This window comes from Oncorhynchus gorbuscha, unplaced genomic scaffold (genome assembly GCF_021184085.1).
Source record: "Oncorhynchus gorbuscha isolate QuinsamMale2020 ecotype Even-year unplaced genomic scaffold, OgorEven_v1.0 Un_scaffold_1804, whole genome shotgun sequence".
NCBI lineage: Eukaryota > Metazoa > Chordata > Actinopteri > Salmoniformes > Salmonidae > Oncorhynchus > Oncorhynchus gorbuscha.
In genome coordinates, this window is record NW_025746481.1 from 58594 (window position 1) to 82500 (window position 23907).

At 37.9% G+C, this 23907-nt stretch overlaps 1 protein-coding gene across 1 annotated transcript in view; it reads left to right on the forward strand.

The window, feature by feature from the left end:
- Positions 1-481: 481 nt before the first annotated feature.
- The window catches only part of LOC124024244 (GRB2-related adapter protein-like), a 37406-nt gene continuing 13980 nt past the window's right edge, over positions 482-23907 (forward strand). The window contains exons 1-3 of the mRNA XM_046338237.1: positions 482-675; positions 3191-3288; positions 10140-10259. Of these exons, the coding sequence (XP_046194193.1) occupies positions 598-675; positions 3191-3288; positions 10140-10259 (296 nt within the window). The 5' untranslated portion in view covers positions 482-597. The remainder of the gene's footprint in view (positions 676-3190; positions 3289-10139; positions 10260-23907) is intronic.

Sequence of the window (23907 nt, forward strand, 5' to 3'; positions counted from 1 at the left end):
GAGAGAGAGAGAGCTCTCATTAACTAATGAACAGACGTAATCACAGACACACACCCCGCTCAGTCAGTAGAACAAACAGATATGAACAGAGAGAGAGAGAGAGAGCTCTCATTAACTAATGAACAGACGTAATCACAGACACACACCCCACCCCGCTCAGTCAGTAGAACAAACAGATATGAACAGAGAGAGAGAGAGAGCTCTCATTAACTAATGAACAGACGTAATCAAGGACATGGCTATCACACATCTCTCTCTACTCTGCCATTTCTTTCCTCCTGACAGACAGAACAGTCCTCTCTTCTCTCGTTCTCTCTACTCTTTTCTTCCCCTCCATCTTTCTCTCCCTTTTACCATCTTCACTATTGTCTCTTTTCCACATTACGTTCTCTCTACCCTTAAATCTCTCTCTTTCTCTCTCTTTCTTTCTCTCTCTCTTTCTTTCCCTCTTTCTTTCTCTATTTCTTTCTTTCGCTCTTTCTCTCTCTTTCTTTCTCTCTCTTTCTATCTCTCTCTCTCTCTCTCTTTCTTTCTTTCTTTCTTTCTTTCTTTCTCTCTTTCTTTCTCTCTTTCTTTCTCTCTTTCTTTCTCTCCATCATGGAGGCTGTAGCCGTGTTTTCTTTCCGAGCAAAAGAACGAGACGAGCTCAGCTTCCAGAAAGGAGAGATACTGAAGGTGGGTATGTGTGTGTGTGTGTGTGTGTGTGTGTGTGTGTGTGTGTGTGTGTGTGTGTGTGTGTGTGTGTGTGTGTGTGTGTGTGTGTGTGTGTGTGTGTGTGTGTGTGTGTGTGTGTGTGTGTGTGTGTGTGTGTGTGTGTGTGTGTGTGTGTGTGTGTGCGTGCGTGCGTGCGTGATACTGTAGATGAACAGAACTAATACATATGAGTGAATAGTGTGTGATCGTTCTGTGAAGGACAGATGAGGGAATAATGTGTGACCGTTCTGTGAAGGACAGATGAGGGAATAGTGTGTGATCGTTCTGTGAAGGACAGATGCGTGAATAGTGTGTGATCGTTCTGTGAAGGACAGATGAGCCGTGTTTTCTTTCTCTCTGGAATAGTGTGTGATCGTTCTGTGAAGGACAGATGAGTGAATAGTGTGTGATCGTTCTGTGAAGGACAGATGAGGGAATAGTGTGTGATCGTTCTGTGAAGGACAGATGAGTGAATAGTGTGTGATCGTTCTGTGAAGGACAGATGAGTGAATAGTGTGTGATCGTTCTGTGAAGGACAGATGAGGGAATAGTGTGTGATCGTTCTGTGAAGGACAGATGAGTGAATAGTGTGTGATGATTCTGTGAAGGGCAGATGAGGGAATAATGTGTGATCGTTCTGTGAAGGGCAGATGAGTGAATAGTGTGTGATCGTTCTGTGAAGGACAGATGAGGGAATAATGTGTGATCGTTCTGTGAAGGACAGATGAGGGAATAATGTGTGATCGTTCTGTGAAGGGCAGATGAGTGAATAGTGTGTGATCGTTCTGTGAAGGGCAGATGAGGGAATAATGTGTGATCGTTCTGTGAAGGACAGATGAGGGAATAATGTGTGATCGTTCTGTGAAGAGCAGATGAGTGAATAGTGTGTGATCGTTCTGTGAAGGACAGATAAGGGAATAATGTGTGATCATTCTGTGAAGGGCAGATGAGTGAATAGTGTGTGATCGTTCTGTGAAGGGCAGATGAGGGAATAATGTGTGATCGTTCTGTGAAGGGCAGATGAGGGAATAGTGTGTGATCGTTCTGTGAAGGACAGATGAGGGAATAGTGTGTGATCGTTCTGTGAAGGACAGATGAGTGAATAGTGTGTGATCGTTCTGTGAAGGACAGATGAGTGAATAGTGTGTGACCGTTCTGTGAAGGACAGATGAGTGAATAGTGTGTGATCGTTCTGTGAAGGACAGATGAGGGAATAGTGTGTGATCGTTCTGTGAAGGACAGATGAGTGAATAGTGTGTGATCGTTCTGTGAAGGACAGATGAGTGAATAGTGTGTGATCGTTCTGTGAAGGACAGATGAGTGAATAGTGTGTGATCGTTCTGTGAAGGACATATGACTACGTTACTGTACAGAACAGAAGAGAAGAGAGGCAGAGCACTGGGCAGAAGAGACTCATTTTCAGGTTTAGAAAATTGCTGAATGACAATGAAACGTTATCAAAAACATTCTCCACAGGATTACAGTAAGGGATAGATCAAAACATTCTCCACAGGCTTACAGTAAGGGTTGGATCAACAACATTCTCCACAGGATTACAGTAAGGTATAGATCAAAACATTCTCCACAGGATTACAGTAAGGGATAGATCAAAACATTCTCCACAGGATTACAGTAAGGGATAGATGGAAACATTTTCCACAGGATTACAGTAAGGGATAGATGGAAACATTATCCACAGGATTACAGTAAGGGATAGATGGAAACGTTCTCCACAGGATTACAGTAAGGGATAGATGGAAACATTCTCCACAGGATTACAGCAAGGCATAAATCAACAACATTCTCCACAGGATTACAGTAAGGGTTAGATCAAAACATTATCCACAAGCTTACAGTAAGGCATAGATCAACATTCTCCACAGGATTATAGTAAGGCATTCATGGAGACATTCTCCACAGGATTACAGTAAGGGATAGATGGAAACATTCTCCACATGATTACAGTAAGGGATAGATCAAAACATTCTCCACAGGATTACAGTAAGGGATAGATCAAAACATTATCCACAGGATTACAGTAAGGGATAGATCAAAACATTCTCCACAGGCTTACAGTAAGGGATAGATCAAAACATTCTCCACAGGATTACAGTAAGGGATAGATCAAAACATTCTCCACAGGCTTACAGTAAGGGATAGATCAAAACATTCTCCACAGGCTTACAGTAAGGGATAGATCAAAACATTCTCCACAGGATTACAGTAAGGGATAGATCAAAACATTCACCACAGGCTTACAGTAAGGGATAGATCAAAACATTCTCCACAGGATTACAGTAAGGGATAGATCAAAACATTCTCCACAGGATTACAGTAAGGGATAGATCAAAACATTCTCCACATGATTACAGTAAGGGATAGATCAAAACATTATCAATGGTTAAATTGAAGAACATCCTTAAAGACTCCTTCCAGTTGCAACCGTGACCTGACCTCCATGCTCCAGCCTCTGACCTGTGACCTCTAACCTCTCTAGGTGACGGAGATGGATGAGGATCCTAATTGGATGATGGCAGAACTCCACGGGAGGCGAGGCTACGTCCCTGAGAACTACATTAGTCTGTTACCACACCCGTTAGTATTATATAACGATTAAATACCTGCTATAACTAACCATTATATACCTACTATACCTACTATACCTAACCATTATATACCTACTATACCTAACCCTTATATACCTACTATACCTAACCCTTATATACCTACTATACCTAACCATTATATACCTACTATACCTAACCATTATATACCTACTATACCTACTATACCTAACCATTATATACCTACTATACCTAACCCTTATATACCTACTATACCTAACCATTATATACCTACTATAACTAACCCTTATATACCTACTATACCTAACCATTATATACCTACTATACCTACTATACCTAACCCTTATATACCTACTATACCTAACCATTATATATCTACTATATCTAACCCTTATATACCTACTATACCTAACCATTATATACCTACTATACCTAACCCTTATATACCTACTATACCTACTATACCTAACCCTTATATACCTACTATACCTAACCCTTATATACCTACTATATCTAACCATTATATATCTACTATATCTAACCCTTATATACCTACTATACCTACTATACCTAACCCTTATATACCTACTATACCTAACCATTATATACCTACTATACCTACTATACCTAACCCTTATATACCTACTATACCTAACCATTATATACCTACTATACCTACTATACCTAACCCTTATATACCTACTATACCTACTATACCTAACCCTTATATACCTACTATATCTAACCCTTATATACCTACTATACCTAACCATTATATACCTACTATATCTAACCCTTATATACCTACTATACCTACTATACCTAACCCTTATATACCTACTATATCTAACCCTTATATACCTACTATACCTAACCATTATATATCTACTATATCTAACCCTTATATACCTACTATACCTACTATACCTAACCATTATATACCTACTATATCTAACCCTTATATACCTACTATACCTACTATACCTAACCATTATATACCTACTATATCTAACCCTTATATACCTACTATACCTAACCATTATATACCTACTATACCTACTATACCTAACCATTATATACCTACTATATCTAACCCTTATATACCTACTATACCTACTATATCTAACCCTTATATACCTACTATACCTAACCATTATATATCTACTATATCTAACCCTTATATACCTACTATACCTACTATACCTAACCATTATATACCTACTATACCTAACCATTATATATCTACTATATCTAACCCTTATATACCTACTATACCTAACCATTATATACCTACTATATCTAACCATTATATACCTACTATACCTACTATACCTAACCCTTATATACCTACTATACCTAACCCTTATATACCTACTATATCTACTATACCTAACCATTATATACCTACTATACCTACTATACCTAACCCTTATATACCTACTATACCTAACCCTTATATACCTACTATATCTACTATACCTAACCCTTATATACCTACTATACCTACTATACCTAACCCTTATATACCTACTATACCTAACCATTATATACCTACTATACCTACTATACCTAACCCTTATATACCTACTATACCTAACCATTATATATCTACTATATCTAACCCTTATATACCTACTATACCTAACCATTATATACCTACTATATCTAACCATTATATACCTACTATACCTACTATACCTAACCCTTATATACCTACTATACCTAACCCTTATATACCTACTATATCTACTATACCTAACCATTATATACCTACTATACCTACTATACCTAACCCTTATATACCTACTATACCTAACCCTTATATACCTACTATATCTACTATACCTAACCCTTATATACCTACTATACCTACTATACCTAACCCTTATATACCTACTATACCTAACCATTATATACCTACTATACCTACTATACCTAACCCTTATATACCTACTATACCTAACCATTATATACCTACTATACCTACTATACCTAACCCTTATATACCTACTATATCTACTATACCTAACCATTATATACCTACTATACCTAACCCTTATATACCTACTATACCTACTATACCTAACCCTTATATACCTACTATATCTACTATACCTAACCCTTATATACCTACTATACCTACTATACCTAACCCTTATATACCTACTATACCTAACCATTATATACCTACTATACCTACTATACCTAACCCTTATATACCTACTATACCTAACCATTATATACCTACTATACCTACTATACCTAACCCTTATATACCTACTATACCTAACCATTATATACCTACTATACCTACTATACCTAACCCTTATATACCTACTATACCTAACCATTATATACCTACTATACCTACTATACCTAATCCTTATATACCTACTATATCTAACCATTATATACCTACTATACCTACTATACCTAACCCTTATATACCTACTATATCTAACCCTTATATACCTACTATATCTAACCCTTATATACCTACTATACCTAACCATTATATACCTACTATACCTAACCATTATATACCTACTATATCTAACCCTTATATACCTACTATACCTAACCATTATATACCTACTATACCTAACCATTATATACCTACTATACCTAACCATTATATACCTACTATACCTAACCCTTACATACCTACTATATCTAACCCTTATATACCTAACCCTTATATACCTACTATACCTACTATACCTAACACTTATATACCTACTATATCTAACCCTTATATACCTACTATACCTAACCATTATATACCTACTATACCTAACCATTATATACCTACTATACCTAACCCTTATATACCTACTATACCTAACCCTTATATACCTACTATACCTACTATACCTAACCCTTATATACCTACTATACCTAACCCTTATATACCTACTATATCTAACCCTTATATACCTACTATACCTAACCCTTATATACCTACTATACCTACTATATCTAACCCTTATATACCTACTATACCTAACCCTTATATACCTACTATACCTAACCCTTATATACCTACTATACCTAACCCTTATATACCTACTATACCTACTATATCTAACCCTTATATACCTACTATACCTAACCCTTATATACCTACTATACCTAACCGTTATATACCTACTATACCTACTATACCTAACCCTTATATACCTACTATATCTAACCATTATATACCTACTATATCTACTATATCTAACCCTTATATACCTACTATATCTACTATACCTAACCCTTATATACCTACTATACCTACTATACCTAACCCTTATATATCTACTATATCTAACCCTTATATACCTACTATATCTAACCTTTATATACCTACTATACCTAACCCTTATATACCTACTATACCTACTATACCTAACACTTATATACCTACTATATCTAACCATTATATACCTACTATATCTAACCCTTATATACCTACTATACCTACTATACCTAACCCTTATATATCTACTATATCTAACCCTTATATACCTACTATATCTAACCTTTATATGCCTACTATACCTAACCCTTATATACCTACTATACCTACTATACCTAACACTTATATACCTACTATATCTAACCATTATATACCTACTATATCTAACCCTTATATACCTACTATATCTAACCCTTATATACCTACTATATCTAACCCTTATATACCTACTATACCTACTATACCTAACACTTATATACCTACTATACCTAACCCTTATATACCTGCTATATCTAACCCTTATATACCTACTATACCTAACCATTATATACCTACTATACCTAACCCTTATATACCTACTATACCTACTATACCTAACCCTTATATACCTACTATACCTAACCATTATATACCTACTATACCTAACCATTATATACCTACTATACCTAACCCTTATATACCTACTATACCTAACCCTTATATACCTACTATACCTACTATACCTAACCCTTATATACCTACTATACCTAACCCTTATATACCTACTATACCTAACCCTTATATACCTACTATACCTAACCCTTATATACCTACTATATCTAACCCTTATATACCTACTATACCTAACCCTTATATACCTACTATACCTACTATATCTAACCCTTATATACCTACTATACCTAACCCTTATATACCTACTATACCTAACCCTTATATACCTACTATACCTAACCCTTATATACCTACTATACCTACTATACCTAACCCTTATATACCTACTATACCTAACCCTTATATACCTACTATACCTACTATACCTAACCCTTATATACCTACTATACCTAACCCTTATATACCTACTATACCTACTATACCTAACCCTTATATACCTACTATATCTAACCATTATATACCTACTATATCTACTATATCTAACCCTTATATACCTACTATATCTAACCCTTATATACCTACTATACCTAACCCTTATATACCTACTATACCTACTATACCTAACACTTATATACCTACTATATCTAACCATTATATACCTACTATATCTAACCCTTATATACCTACTATATCTAACCCTTATATACCTACTATACCTAACCCTTATATACCTACTATACCTAACCCTTATATACCTACTATACCTAACCCTTATATACCTACTATACCTAACCCTTATATACCTACTATACCTAACCCTTATATACCTACTATACCTACTATATCTAACCCTTATATACCTACTATACCTAACCCTTATATACCTACTATACCTACTATACCTACTATACCTAACCCTTATATACCTACTATACCTAACCCTTATATACCTACTATACCTAACCATTATATACCTACTATACCTAACCCTTATATACCTACTATACCTACTATACCTAACCATTATATACCTACTATATCTACTATACCTAACCCTTATATACCTACTATATCTAACCCTTATATACCTACTATACCTAACCCTTATATACCTACTATATCTAACCCTTATATACCTACTATACCTAACCCTTATATACCTACTATATCTAACCCTTATATACCTACTATACCTAACCCTTATATACCTACTATACCTACTATATCTAACCCTTATATATCTACTATACCTAACCATTATATACCTACTATATCTAACCCTTATATACCTACTATACCTACTATATCTAACCCTTATATATCTACTATATCTAACCCTTATATATCTACTATACCTAACCATTATATACCTACTATATCTACTATATCTAACCCTTATATATCTACTATACCTACTATATCTACTATACCTAACCCTTATATACCTACTATATCTAACCCTTATATACCTACTATACCTACTATATCTAACCCTTATATATCTACTATACCTAACCATTATATACCTACTATACCTACTATATCTAACCCTTATATATCTACTATACCTAACCATTATATACCTACTATATCTACTATATCTAACCATTATATACCTACTATATCTAACCCTTATATACCTACTATACCTACTATATCTAACCCTTATATATCTACTATACCTAACCATTATATACCTACTATATCTACTATATCTAACCATTATATACCTACTATATCTAACCCTTATATACCTACTATACCTAACCATTATATATCTACTATATCTAACCATTATATACCTACTATACCTAACCATTATATACCTACTATACCTACTATACCTAACCCTTATATACCTACTATATCTAACCATTATATACCTACTATATCTACTATACCTAACCCTTATATACCTACTATACCTAACCCTTATATACCTACTATACCTAACTCTTATATATCTACTATATCTAACCCTTATATACCTACTATACCTAACCCTTATATACCTACTATACCTAACCCTTATATACCTACTATACCTAACCCTTATATACCTACTATACCTAACCCTTATATACCTACTATACCTAACTCTTATATACCTACTATACCTAACCATTATATACCTACTATACCTAACCATTATATACCTACTATATCTAACCCTTATATACCTACTATACCTACTATACCTAACCATTATATACCTACTATACCTAACCATTATATACCTACTATACCTATTATACCTACTATACCTAACCATTATATACCTACTATACCTACTATACCTACTATACCTAACTCTTATATACCTACTATACCTAACCATTATATACCTACTATACCTACTATATCTAACCATTATATACCTACTATACCTAACCATTATATATCTACTATATCTAACCATTATATACCTACTATACCTAACCATTATATACCTACTATACCTAACCCTTATATACCTACTATATCTACTATACCTAACCATTATATACCTACTATACCTAACCATTATATACCTACTATACCTAACCATTATATACCTACTATACCTAACCCTTATATACCTACTATACCTAACCCTTATATACCTACTATATCTACTATACCTAACCATTATATACCTACTATACCTAACCCTTATATACCTACTATACCTAACCCTTATATACCTACTATATCTAACCCTTATATACCTACTATACCTACTATACCTAACCCTTATATACCTACTATATCTACTATACCTAACCCTTATATACCTACTATACCTAACCATTATATATCTACTATACCTAACCCTTATATACCTACTATATCTAACCCTTATATACCTACTATACCTACTATACCTAACCCTTATATACCTACTATACCTAACCATTATATACCTACTATACCTAACCCTTATATACCTACTATACCTAACCCTTATATACCTACTATACCTAACCCTTATATACCTATACCTGTTTGTGTATGTTTGTGTGTAGGTGGTTTGCGGGACGTGTGTCCAGGAAGCAGGCTGAGCAGCGGTTGCGTTGGGAGGAGAGAGGAGTGTTCCTGGTTAGAGAGTCAGAGAGTTCACCAGGAGAGTTCTCTGTTTCTGTCAGGTAACACACACACACACACACACACACACACACACACACACACACACACACACACACACACACACACACACACACACACACACACACACACACACACACACACACACACACACACCACAGGCATACACACACACACACACACACACCACAGGCACACACACACACAGACACACAACCACAGGCACACACACACACACACACACACACACACACACACACACACACACACACACACACCACAGGCATACACACACACACCACACCGCAGGCACACACACACACAGAGACACAGACACCCCCCCCCACACACACACACACACACACAAATCCTGTGTTGTATAATGAAGAAACTGAACCAGATGGTAATACAGAATGTACGAATAAAATAAAATAAAATAAATTGCCAAATGTCACATTGTCACATTAGCATAACATGAGATAGGAAGCAGTAACACCATAAAATAATGTCACATTGTCAATGAGACTATATACAGGGGTACCAGGTAGTAATGAGGCTATATACAGGGGTACCAGGTAGTAATGAGACTATATACAGGAGTACCAGGTAGTAATGAGGCTATATACAGGAGTACCAGGTAGTAATGAGACTATATACAGGAGTACCAGGTAGTAATGAGACTATATACAGGGGTACCAGGTAGTAATGAGACTATATACAGGAGTACCAGGTAGTAATGAGACTATATACAGGGGTACCAGGTAGTAATGAGACTATATACAGGAGTACCAGGTAGTAATGAGACTATATACAGGAGTACCAGGTAGTAATGAGGTCATATACAGGAGTACCAGGTAGTAATGAGACTATATACAGGAGTACCAGGTAGTAATGAGACTATATACAGGAGTACCAGGTAGTAATGAGACTATATACAGGAGTACCAGGTAGTAATGAGACTATATACAGGAGTACCAGGTAGTAATGAGGCTATATACAGGAGTACCAGGTAGTAATGAGGCTATATACAGGAGTACCAGGTAGTAATGAGGTCATATACAGGAGTACCAGGTAGTAATGAGGCTATATACAGGAGTACCAGGTAGTAATGAGGCCATATACAGGAGTACCAGGTAGTAATGAGGCTATATACAGGAGTACCAGGTAGTAATGAGACTATATACAGGAGTACCAGGTAGTAATGAGGTCATATACAGGAGTACCAGGTAGTAATGAGACTATATACAGGAGTACCAGGTAGTAATGAGACTATATACAGGAGTACCAGGTAGTAATGAGACTATATACAGGAGTACCAGGTAGTAATTAGGCTATATACAGGGGTACCAGGTAGTAATGAGGCTATATACAGGAGTACCAGTACCGAGTCAATGTGTTGGGGTACCAGGTAGTTGAGGTGATTGAGGTAGTATGTACTAGGTCGATACTAGGTAGTTGAGGTAATATGTACATGTAGGTAGGGGTGAAGGGACTAGACAGGATAGATAATACACAGAGATACTAGGTAGTTGAGGTAATATGTACATGTAGGTAGGGGTGAAGGGACTAGACAGGATAGATAATACACAGAGATACTAGGTAGTTGAGGTAATATGTACATGTAGGTAGGGGTGAAGGGACTAGACAGGATAGATAATACACAGAGATACTAGGTAGTTGAGGTAATATGTACATGTAGGTAGGGGTGAAGGGACTAGACAGGATAGATAATACACAGAGATACTAGGTAGTTGAGGTAATATGTACATGTAGGTAGGGGTGAAGGGACTAGACAGGATAGATAATACACAGAGATACTAGGTAGTTGAGGTAATATGTACATGTAGGTAGGGGTGAAGGGACATCAGGATAGATAATACACAGAGATACTAGGTAGTTGAGGTAATATGTACATGTAGGTAGGGGTAAAGGGACTAGACAGGATAGATAATACACAGAGATACTAGGTAGTTGAGGTAATATGTACATGTAGGTAGGGGTGAAGGGACATCAGGATAGATAATACACAGAGATACTAGGTAGTTGAGGTAATATGTACATGTAGGTAGGGGTGAAGGGACATCAGGATAGATAATACACAGAGATACTAGGTAGTTGAGGTAATATGTACATGTAGGTAGGGGTGAAGGGACTAGACAGGATAGATAATACACAGAGATACTAGGTAGTTGAGGTAATATGTACATGTAGGTAGGGGTGAAGGGACATCAGGATAGATAATACACAGAGATACTAGGTAGTTGAGGTAATATGTACATGTAGGTAGGGGTAAAGGGACATCAGGATAGATAATACACAGAGATACTAGGTAGTTGAGGTAATATGTACATGTAGGTAGGGGTAAAGGGACTAGACAGGATAGATAATACACAGAGATACTAGGTAGTTGAGGTAATATGTACATGTAGGTAGGGGTAAAGGGACTAGACAGGATAGATAATACACAGAGATACTAGGTAGTTGAGGTAATATGTACATGTAGGTAGGGGTGAAGGGACATCAGGATAGATAATACACAGAGATACTAGGTAGTTGAGGTAATATGTACATGTAGGTAGGGGTAAAGGGACATCAGGATAGATAATACACAGAGATACTAGGTAGTTGAGGTAATATGTACATGTAGGTAGGGGTGAAGGGACATCAGGATAGATAATACACAGAGATACTAGGTAGTTGAGGTAATATGTACATGTAGGTAGGGGTAAAGGGACATCAGGATAGATAATACACAGAGATACTAGGTAGTTGAGGTAATATGTACATGTAGGTAGGGGTGAAGGGACTAGACAGGATAGATAATACACAGAGATACTAGGTAGTTGAGGTAATATGTACATGTAGGTAGGGGTGAAGGGACATCAGGATAGATAATACACAGAGATACTAGGTAGTTGAGGTAATATGTACATGTAGGTAGGGGTAAATGGACATCAGGATAGATAATACACAGAGATACTAGGTAGTTGAGGTAATATGTACATGTAGGTAGGGGTGAAGGGACTAGACAGGATAGATAATACACAGAGATACTAGGTAGTTGAGGTAATATGTACATGTAGGTAGGGGTGAAGGGACTAGACAGGATAGATAATACACAGAGATACTAGGTAGTTGAGGTAATATGTACATGTAGGTAGGGGTGAAGGGACTAGACAGGATAGATAATACACAGAGATACTAGGTAGTTGAGGTAATATGTACATGTAGGTAGGGGTGAAGGGACTAGACAGGATAGATAATACACAGAGATACTAGGTAGTTGAGGTAATATGTACATGTAGGTAGGGGTGAAGGGACTAGACAGGATAGATAATACACAGAGATACTAGGTAGTTGAGGTAATATGTACATGTAGGTAGGGGTGAAGGGACATCAGGATAGATAATACACAGAGATACTAGGTAGTTGAGGTAATATGTACATGTAGGTAGGGGTGAAGGGACATCAGGATAGATAATACACAGAGATACTAGGTAGTTGAGGTAATATGTACATGTAGGTAGGGGTGAAGGGACATCAGGATAGATAATACACAGAGATACTAGGTAGTTGAGGTAATATGTACATGTAGGTAGGGGTGAAGGGACATCAGGATAGATAATACACAGAGATACTAGGTAGTTGAGGTAATATGTACATGTAGGTAGGGGTGAAGGGACATCAGGATAGATAATACACAGAGATACTAGGTAGTTGAGGTAATATGTACATGTAGGTAGGGGTGAAGGGACATCAGGATAGATAATACACAGAGATACTAGGTAGTTGAGGTAATATGTACATGTAGGTAGGGGTGAAGGGACATCAGGATAGATAATACACAGAGATACTAGGTAGTTGAGGTAATATGTACATGTAGGTAGGGGTGAAGGGACTAGACAGGATAGATAATACACAGAGATACTAGGTAGTTGAGGTAATATGTACATGTAGGTAGGGGTAAAGGGACATCAGGATAGATAATACACAGAGATACTAGGTAGTTGAGGTAATATGTACATGTAGGTAGGGGTGAAGGGACATCAGGATAGATAATACACAGAGATACTAGGTAGTTGAGGTAATATGTACATGTAGGTAGGGGTGAAGGGACAGACAGGATAGATAATACACAGAGATACTAGGTAGTTGAGGTAATATGTACATGTAGGTAGGGGTGAAGGGACTAGACAGGATAGATAATACACAGAGATACTAGGTAGTTGAGGTAATATGTACATGTAGGTATGGGTGAAGGGACACAGGATAGATAATACACAGAGATACTAGGTAGTTGAGGTAATATGTACATGTAGGTAGGGGTGAAGGGACATCAGGATAGATAATACACAGAGATACTAGGTAGTTGAGGTAATATGACAGGATAGATAATACACAGAGATACTAGGTAGTTGAGGTAATATGTACATGTAGGTAGGGGTGAAGGGACTAGACAGGATAGATAATACACAGAGATACTAGGTAGTTGAGGTAATATGTACATGTAGGTAGGGGTGAAGGGACATCAGGATAGATAATACACAGAGATACTAGGTAGTTGAGGTAATATGTACATGTAGGTAGGGGTGAAGGGACTAGACAGGATAGATAATACACAGAGATACTAGGTAGTTGAGGTAATATGTACATATATATATAATATAATAATATATGCCATTTAGCAGACGCTTTTATCCAAAGCGACTTACAGTCATGTGTGCATACATTCTACGTATGGGTGGTCCCGGGGATTGAACCCACTTCCCTGGCGTTACAAGCGCCATGCTCTACCAACTGAGCTACAGGATGTAGGTAGGGGTGAAGGGACATCAGGATAGATAATACACAGAGATACTAGGTAGTTGAGGTAATATGTACATGTAGGTAGGGGTGAAGGGACTAGACAGGATAGATAATACACAGAGATACTAGGTAGTTGAGGTAATATGTACATGTAGGTAGGGGTGAAGGGACATCAGGATAGATAATACACAGAGATACTAGGTAGTTGAGGTAATATGTACATGTAGGTAGGGGTGAAGGGACATCAGGATAGATAATACACAGAGATACTAGGTAGTTGAGGTAATATGTACATGTAGGTAGGGGTAAAGGGACATCAGGATAGATAATACACAGAGATACTAGGTAGTTGAGGTAATATGTACATGTAGGTAGGGGTAAAGGGACTAGACAGGATAGATAATACACAGAGATACTAGGTAGTTGAGGTAATATGTACATGTAGGTAGGGGTAAAGGGACTAGACAGGATAGATAATACACAGAGATACTAGGTAGTTGAGGTAATATGTACATGTAGGTAGGGGTGAAGGGACATCAGGATAGATAATACACAGAGATACTAGGTAGTTGAGGTAATATGTACATGTAGGTAGGGGTAAAGGGACATCAGGATAGATAATACACAGAGATACTAGGTAGTTGAGGTAATATGTACATGTAGGTAGGGGTGAAGGGACATCAGGATAGATAATACACAGAGATACTAGGTAGTTGAGGTAATATGTACATGTAGGTAGGGGTAAAGGGACATCAGGATAGATAATACACAGAGATACTAGGTAGTTGAGGTAATATGTACATGTAGGTAGGGGTGAAGGGACTAGACAGGATAGATAATACACAGAGATACTAGGTAGTTGAGGTAATATGTACATGTAGGTAGGGGTGAAGGGACATCAGGATAGATAATACACAGAGATACTAGGTAGTTGAGGTAATATGTACATGTAGGTAGGGGTAAATGGACATCAGGATAGATAATACACAGAGATACTAGGTAGTTGAGGTAATATGTACATGTAGGTAGGGGTGAAGGGACTAGACAGGATAGATAATACACAGAGATACTAGGTAGTTGAGGTAATATGTACATGTAGGTAGGGGTGAAGGGACTAGACAGGATAGATAATACACAGAGATACTAGGTAGTTGAGGTAATATGTACATGTAGGTAGGGGTGAAGGGACTAGACAGGATAGATAATACACAGAGATACTAGGTAGTTGAGGTAATATGTACATGTAGGTAGGGGTGAAGGGACTAGACAGGATAGATAATACACAGAGATACTAGGTAGTTGAGGTAATATGTACATGTAGGTAGGGGTGAAGGGACTAGACAGGATAGATAATACACAGAGATACTAGGTAGTTGAGGTAATATGTACATGTAGGTAGGGGTGAAGGGACTAGACAGGATAGATAATACACAGAGATACTAGGTAGTTGAGGTAATATGTACATGTAGGTAGGGGTGAAGGGACTAGACAGGATAGATAATACACAGAGATACTAGGTAGTTGAGGTAATATGTACATGTAGGTAGGGGTGAAGGGACATCAGGATAGATAATACACAGAGATACTAGGTAGTTGAGGTAATATGTACATGTAGGTAGGGGTGAAGGGACATCAGGATAGATAATACACAGAGATACTAGGTAGTTGAGGTAATATGTACATGTAGGTAGGGGTGAAGGGACATCAGGATAGATAATACACAGAGATACTAGGTAGTTGAGGTAATATGTACATGTAGGTAGGGGTGAAGGGACATCAGGATAGATAATACACAGAGATACTAGGTAGTTGAGGTAATATGTACATGTAGGTAGGGGTAAAGGGACATCAGGATAGATAATACACAGAGATACTAGGTAGTTGAGGTAATATGTACATGTAGGTAGGGGTGAAGGGACTAGACAGGATAGATAATACACAGAGATACTAGGTAGTTGAGGTAATATGTACATGTAGGTAGGGGTGAAGGGACTAGACAGGATAGATAATACACAGAGATACTAGGTAGTTGAGGTAATATGTACATGTAGGTAGGGGTGAAGGGACTAGACAGGATAGATAATACACAGAGATACTAGGTAGTTGAGGTAATATGTACATGTAGGTAGGGGTGAAGGGACTAGACAGGATAGATAATACACATAGATACTAGGTAGTTGAGGTAATATGTACATGTAGGTAGGGGTGAAGGGACTAGACAGGATAGATAATACACAGAGATACTAGGTAGTTGAGGTAATATGTACATGTAGGTAGGGGTGAAGGGACTAGACAGGATAGATAATACACAGAGATACTAGGTAGTTGAGGTAATATGTACATGTAGGTAGGGGTGAAGGGACATCAGGATAGATAATACACAGAGATACTAGGTAGTTGAGGTAATATGTACATGTAGGTAGGGGTGAAGGGACATCAGGATAGATAATACACAGAGATACTAGGTAGTTGAGGTAATATGTACATGTAGGTAGGGGTGAAGGGACTAGACAGGATAGATAATACACAGAGATACTAGGTAGTTGAGGTAATATGTACATGTAGGTAGGGGTGAAGGGACTAGACAGGATAGATAATACACAGAGATACTAGGTAGTTGAGGTAATATGTACATGTAGGTAGGGGTGAAGGGACATCAGGATAGATAATACACAGAGATACTAGGTAGTTGAGGTAATATGTACATGTAGGTAGGGGTGAAGGGACATCAGGATAGATAATACACAGAGATACTAGGTAGTTGAGGTAATATGTACATGTAGGTAGGGGTGAAGGGACATCAGGATAGATAATACACAGAGATACTAGGTAGTTGAGGTAATATGTACATGTAGGTAGGGGTGAAGGGACATCAGGATAGATAATACACAGAGATACTAGGTAGTTGAGGTAATATGTACATGTAGGTAGGGGTGAAGGGACATCAGGATAGATAATACACAGAGATACTAGGTAGTTGAGGTAATATGTACATGTAGGTAGGGGTGAAGGGACATCAGGATAGATAATACACAGAGATACTAGGTAGTTGAGGTAATATGTACATGTAGGTAGGGGTGAAGGGACATCAGGATAGATAATACACAGAGATACTAGGTAGTTGAGGTAATATGTACATGTAGGTAGGGGTGAAGGGACTAGACAGGATAGATAATACACAGAGATACTAGGTAGTTGAGGTAATATGTACATGTAGGTAGGGGTGAAGGGACTAGACAGGATAGATAATACACAGAGATACTAGGTAGTTGAGGTAATATGTACATGTAGGTAGGGGTGAAGGGACATCAGGATAGATAATACACAGAGATACTAGGTAGTTGAGGTAATATGTACATGTAGGTAGGGGTGAAGGGACATCAGGATAGATAATACACAGAGATACTAGGTAGTTGAGGTAATATGTACATGTAGGTAGGGGTGAAGGGACTAGACAGGATAGATAATACACAGAGATACTAGGTAGTTGAGGTAATATGTACATGTAGGTATGGGTGAAGGGACTAGACAGGATAGATAATACACAGAGATACTAGGTAGTTGAGGTAATATGTACATGTAGGTAGGGGTAAAGGGACTAGACAGGATAGATAATACACAGAGATACTAGGTAGTTGAGGTAATATGTACATGTAGGTAGGGGTGAAGGGACATCAGGATAGATAATACACAGAGATACTAGGTAGTTGAGGTAATATGTACATGTAGGTAGGGGTGAAGGGACATCAGGATAGATAATACACAGAGATACTAGGTAGTTGAGGTAATATGTACATGTAGGTAGGGGTGAAGGGACATCAGGATAGATAATACACAGAGATACTAGGTAGTTGAGGTAATATGTACATGTAGGTAGGGGTGAAGGGACTAGACAGGATAGATAATACACAGAGATACTAGGTAGTTGAGGTAATATGTACATGTAGGTAGGGGTGAAGGGACTAGACAGGATAGATAATACACAGAGATACTAGGTAGTTGAGGTAATATGTACATGTAGGTAGGGGTGAAGGGACATCAGGATAGATAATACACAGAGATACTAGGTAGTTGAGGTAATATGTACATGTAGGTAGGGGTGAAGGGACATCAGGATAGATAATACACAGAGATACTAGGTAGTTGAGGTAATATGTACATGTAGGTAGGGGTGAAGGGACATCAGGATAGATAATACACAGAGATACTAGGTAGTTGAGGTAATATGTACATGTAGGTAGGGGTGAAGGGACATCAGGATAGATAATACACAGAGATACTAGGTAGTTGAGGTAATATGTACATGTAGGTAGGGGTGAAGGGACATCAGGATAGATAATACACAGAGATACTAGGTAGTTGAGGTAATATGTACATGTAGGTAGGGGTGAAGGGACATCAGGATAGATAATACACAGAGATACTAGGTAGTTGAGGTAATATGTACATGTAGGTAGGGGTGAAGGGACATCAGGATAGATAATACACAGAGATACTAGGTAGTTGAGGTAATATGTACATGTAGGTAGGGGTGAAGGGACTAGACAGGATAGATAATACACAGAGATACTAGGTAGTTGAGGTAATATGTACATGTAGGTAGGGGTGAAGGGACTAGACAGGATAGATAATACACAGAGATACTAGGTAGTTGAGGTAATATGTACATGTAGGTAGGGGTGAAGGGACATCAGGATAGATAATACACAGAGATACTAGGTAGTTGAGGTAATATGTACATGTAGGTAGGGGTGAAGGGACATCAGGATAGATAATACACAGAGATACTAGGTAGTTGAGGTAATATGTACATGTAGGTAGGGGTGAAGGGACTAGACAGGATAGATAATACACAGAGATACTAGGTAGTTGAGGTAATATGTACATGTAGGTATGGGTGAAGGGACTAGACAGGATAGATAATACACAGAGATACTAGGTAGTTGAGGTAATATGTACATGTAGGTAGGGGTAAAGGGACTAGACAGGATAGATAATACACAGAGATACTAGGTAGTTGAGGTAATATGTACATGTAGGTAGGGGTGAAGGGACATCAGGATAGATAATACACAGAGATACTAGGTAGTTGAGGTAATATGTACATGTAGGTAGGGGTGAAGGGACATCAGGATAGATAATACACAGAGATACTAGGTAGTTCAGGTAATATGTACATGTAGGTAGGGGTGAAGGGACATCAGGATAGATAATACACAGAGATACTAGGTAGTTGAGGTAATATGTACATGTAGGTAGGGGTAAAGGGACTAGACAGGATAGATAATACACAGAGATACTAGGTAGTTGAGGTAATATGTACATGTAGGTAGGGGTGAAGGGACTAGACAGGATAGATAATACACAGAGATACTAGGTAGTTGAGGTAATATGTACATGTAGGTAGGGGTGAAGGGACATCAGGATAGATAATACACAGAGATACTAGGTAGTTGAGGTAATATGTACATGTAGGTAGGGGTGAAGGGACTAGACAGGATAGATAATACACAGAGATACTAGGTAGTTGAGGTAATATGTACATGTAGGTAGGGGTGAAGGGACATCAGGATAGATAATACACAGAGATACTAGGTAGTTGAGGTAATATGTACATGTAGGTAGGGGTGAAGGGACTAGACAGGATAGATAATACACAGAGATACTAGGTAGTTGAGGTAATATGTACATGTAGGTAGGGGTGAAGGGACATCAGGATAGATAATACACAGAGATACTAGGTAGTTGAGGTAATATGTACATGTAGGTAGGGGTGAAGGGACATCAGGATAGATAATACACAGAGATACTAGGTAGTTGAGGTAATATGTACATGTAGGTAGGGGTAAAGGGACATCAGGATAGATAATACACAGAGATACTAGGTAGTTGAGGTAATATGTACATGTAGGTAGGGGTAAAGGGACTAGACAGGATAGATAATACACAGAGATACTAGGTAGTTGAGGTAATATGTACATGTAGGTAGGGGTAAAGGGACTAGACAGGATAGATAATACACAGAGATACTAGGTAGTTGAGGTAATATGTACATGTAGGTAGGGGTGAAGGGACATCAGGATAGATAATACACAGAGATACTAGGTAGTTGAGGTAATATGTACATGTAGGTAGGGGTAAAGGGACATCAGGATAGATAATACACAGAGATACTAGGTAGTTGAGGTAATATGTACATGTAGGTAGGGGTGAAGGGACTAGACAGGATAGATAATACACAGAGATACTAGGTAGTTGAGGTAATATGTACATGTAGGTAGGGGTGAAGGGACATCAGGATAGATAATACACAGAGATACTAGGTAGTTGAGGTAATATGTACATGTAGGTAGGGGTAAATGGACATCAGGATAGATAATACACAGAGATACTAGGTAGTTGAGGTAATATGTACATGTAGGTAGGGGTGAAGGGACTAGACAGGATAGATAATACACAGAGATACTAGGTAGTTGAGGTAATATGTACATGTAGGTAGGGGTGAAGGGACTAGACAGGATAGATAATACACAGAGATACTAGGTAGTTGAGGTAATATGTACATGTAGGTAGGGGTGAAGGGACTAGTACAGGATAGATAATACACAGAGATACTAGGTAGTTGAGGTAATATGTACATGTAGGTAGGGGTGAAGGGACTAGACAGGATAGATAATACACAGAGATACTAGGTAGTTGAGGTAATATGTACATGTAGGTAGGGGTGAAGGGACTAGACAGGATAGATAATACACAGAGATACTAGGTAGTTGAGGTAATATGTACATGTAGGTAGGGGTGAAGGGACTAGACAGGATAGATAATACACAGAGATACTAGGTAGTTGAGGTAATATGTACATGTAGGTAGGGGTGAAGGGACTAGACAGGATAGATAATACACAGAGATACTAGGTAGTTGAGGTAATATGTACATGTAGGTAGGGGTGAAGGGACATCAGGATAGATAATACACAGAGATACTAGGTAGTTGAGGTAATATGTACATGTAGGTAGGGGTGAAGGGACATCAGGATAGATAATACACAGAGATACTAGGTAGTTGAGGTAATATGTACATGTAGGTAGGGGTGAAGGGACATCAGGATAGATAATACACAGAGATACTAGGTAGTTGAGGTAATATGTACATGTAGGTAGGGGTGAAGGGACATCAGGATAGATAATACACAGAGATACTAGGTAGTTGAGGTAATATGTACATGTAGGTAGGGGTGAAGGGACTAGACAGGATAGATAATACACAGAGATACTAGGTAGTTGAGGTAATATGTACATGTAGGTATGGGTGAAGGGACTAGACAGGATAGATAATACACAGAGATACTAGGTAGTTGAGGTAATATGTACATGTAGGTAGGGGTAAAGGGACTAGACAGGATAGATAATACACAGAGATACTAGGTAGTTGAGGTAATATGTACATGTAGGTAGGGGTGAAGGGACATCAGGATAGATAATACACAGAGATACTAGGTAGTTGAGGTAATATGTACATGTAGGTAGGGGTGAAGGGACATCAGGATAGATAATACACAGAGATACTAGGTAGTTCAGGTAATATGTACATGTAGGTAGGGGTGAAGGGACATCAGGATAGATAATACACAGAGATACTAGGTAGTTGAGGTAATATGTACATGTAGGTAGGGGTAAAGGGACTAGACAGGATAGATAATACACAGAGATACTAGGTAGTTGAGGTAATATGTACATGTAGGTAGGGGTGAAGGGACTAGACAGGATAGATAATACACAGAGATACTAGGTAGTTGAGGTAATATGTACATGTAGGTAGGGGTGAAGGGACATCAGGATAGATAATACACAGAGATACTAGGTAGTTGAGGTAATATGTACATGTAGGTAGGGGTGAAGGGACTAGACAGGATAGATAATACACAGAGATACTAGGTAGTTGAGGTAATATGTACATGTAGGTAGGGGTGAAGGGACATCAGGATAGATAATACACAGAGATACTAGGTAGTTGAGGTAATATGTACATGTAGGTAGGGGTGAAGGGACTAGACAGGATAGATAATACACAGAGATACTAGGTAGTTGAGGTAATATGTACATGTAGGTAGGGGTGAAGGGACATCAGGATAGATAATACACAGAGATACTAGGTAGTTGAGGTAATATGTACATGTAGGTAGGGGTGAAGGGACATCAGGATAGATAATACACAGAGATACTAGGTAGTTGAGGTAATATGTACATGTAGGTAGGGGTAAAGGGACATCAGGATAGATAATACACAGAGATACTAGGTAGTTGAGGTAATATGTACATGTAGGTAGGGGTAAAGGGACTAGACAGGATAGATAATACACAGAGATACTAGGTAGTTGAGGTAATATGTACATGTAGGTAGGGGTAAAGGGACTAGACAGGATAGATAATACACAGAGATACTAGGTAGTTGAGGTAATATGTACATGTAGGTAGGGGTGAAGGGACATCAGGATAGATAATACACAGAGATACTAGGTAGTTGAGGTAATATGTACATGTAGGTAGGGGTAAAGGGACATCAGGATAGATAATACACAGAGATACTAGGTAGTTGAGGTAATATGTACATGTAGGTAGGGGTGAAGGGACTAGACAGGATAGATAATACACAGAGATACTAGGTAGTTGAGGTAATATGTACATGTAGGTAGGGGTGAAGGGACATCAGGATAGATAATACACAGAGATACTAGGTAGTTGAGGTAATATGTACATGTAGGTAGGGGTAAATGGACATCAGGATAGATAATACACAGAGATACTAGGTAGTTGAGGTAATATGTACATGTAGGTAGGGGTGAAGGGACTAGACAGGATAGATAATACACAGAGATACTAGGTA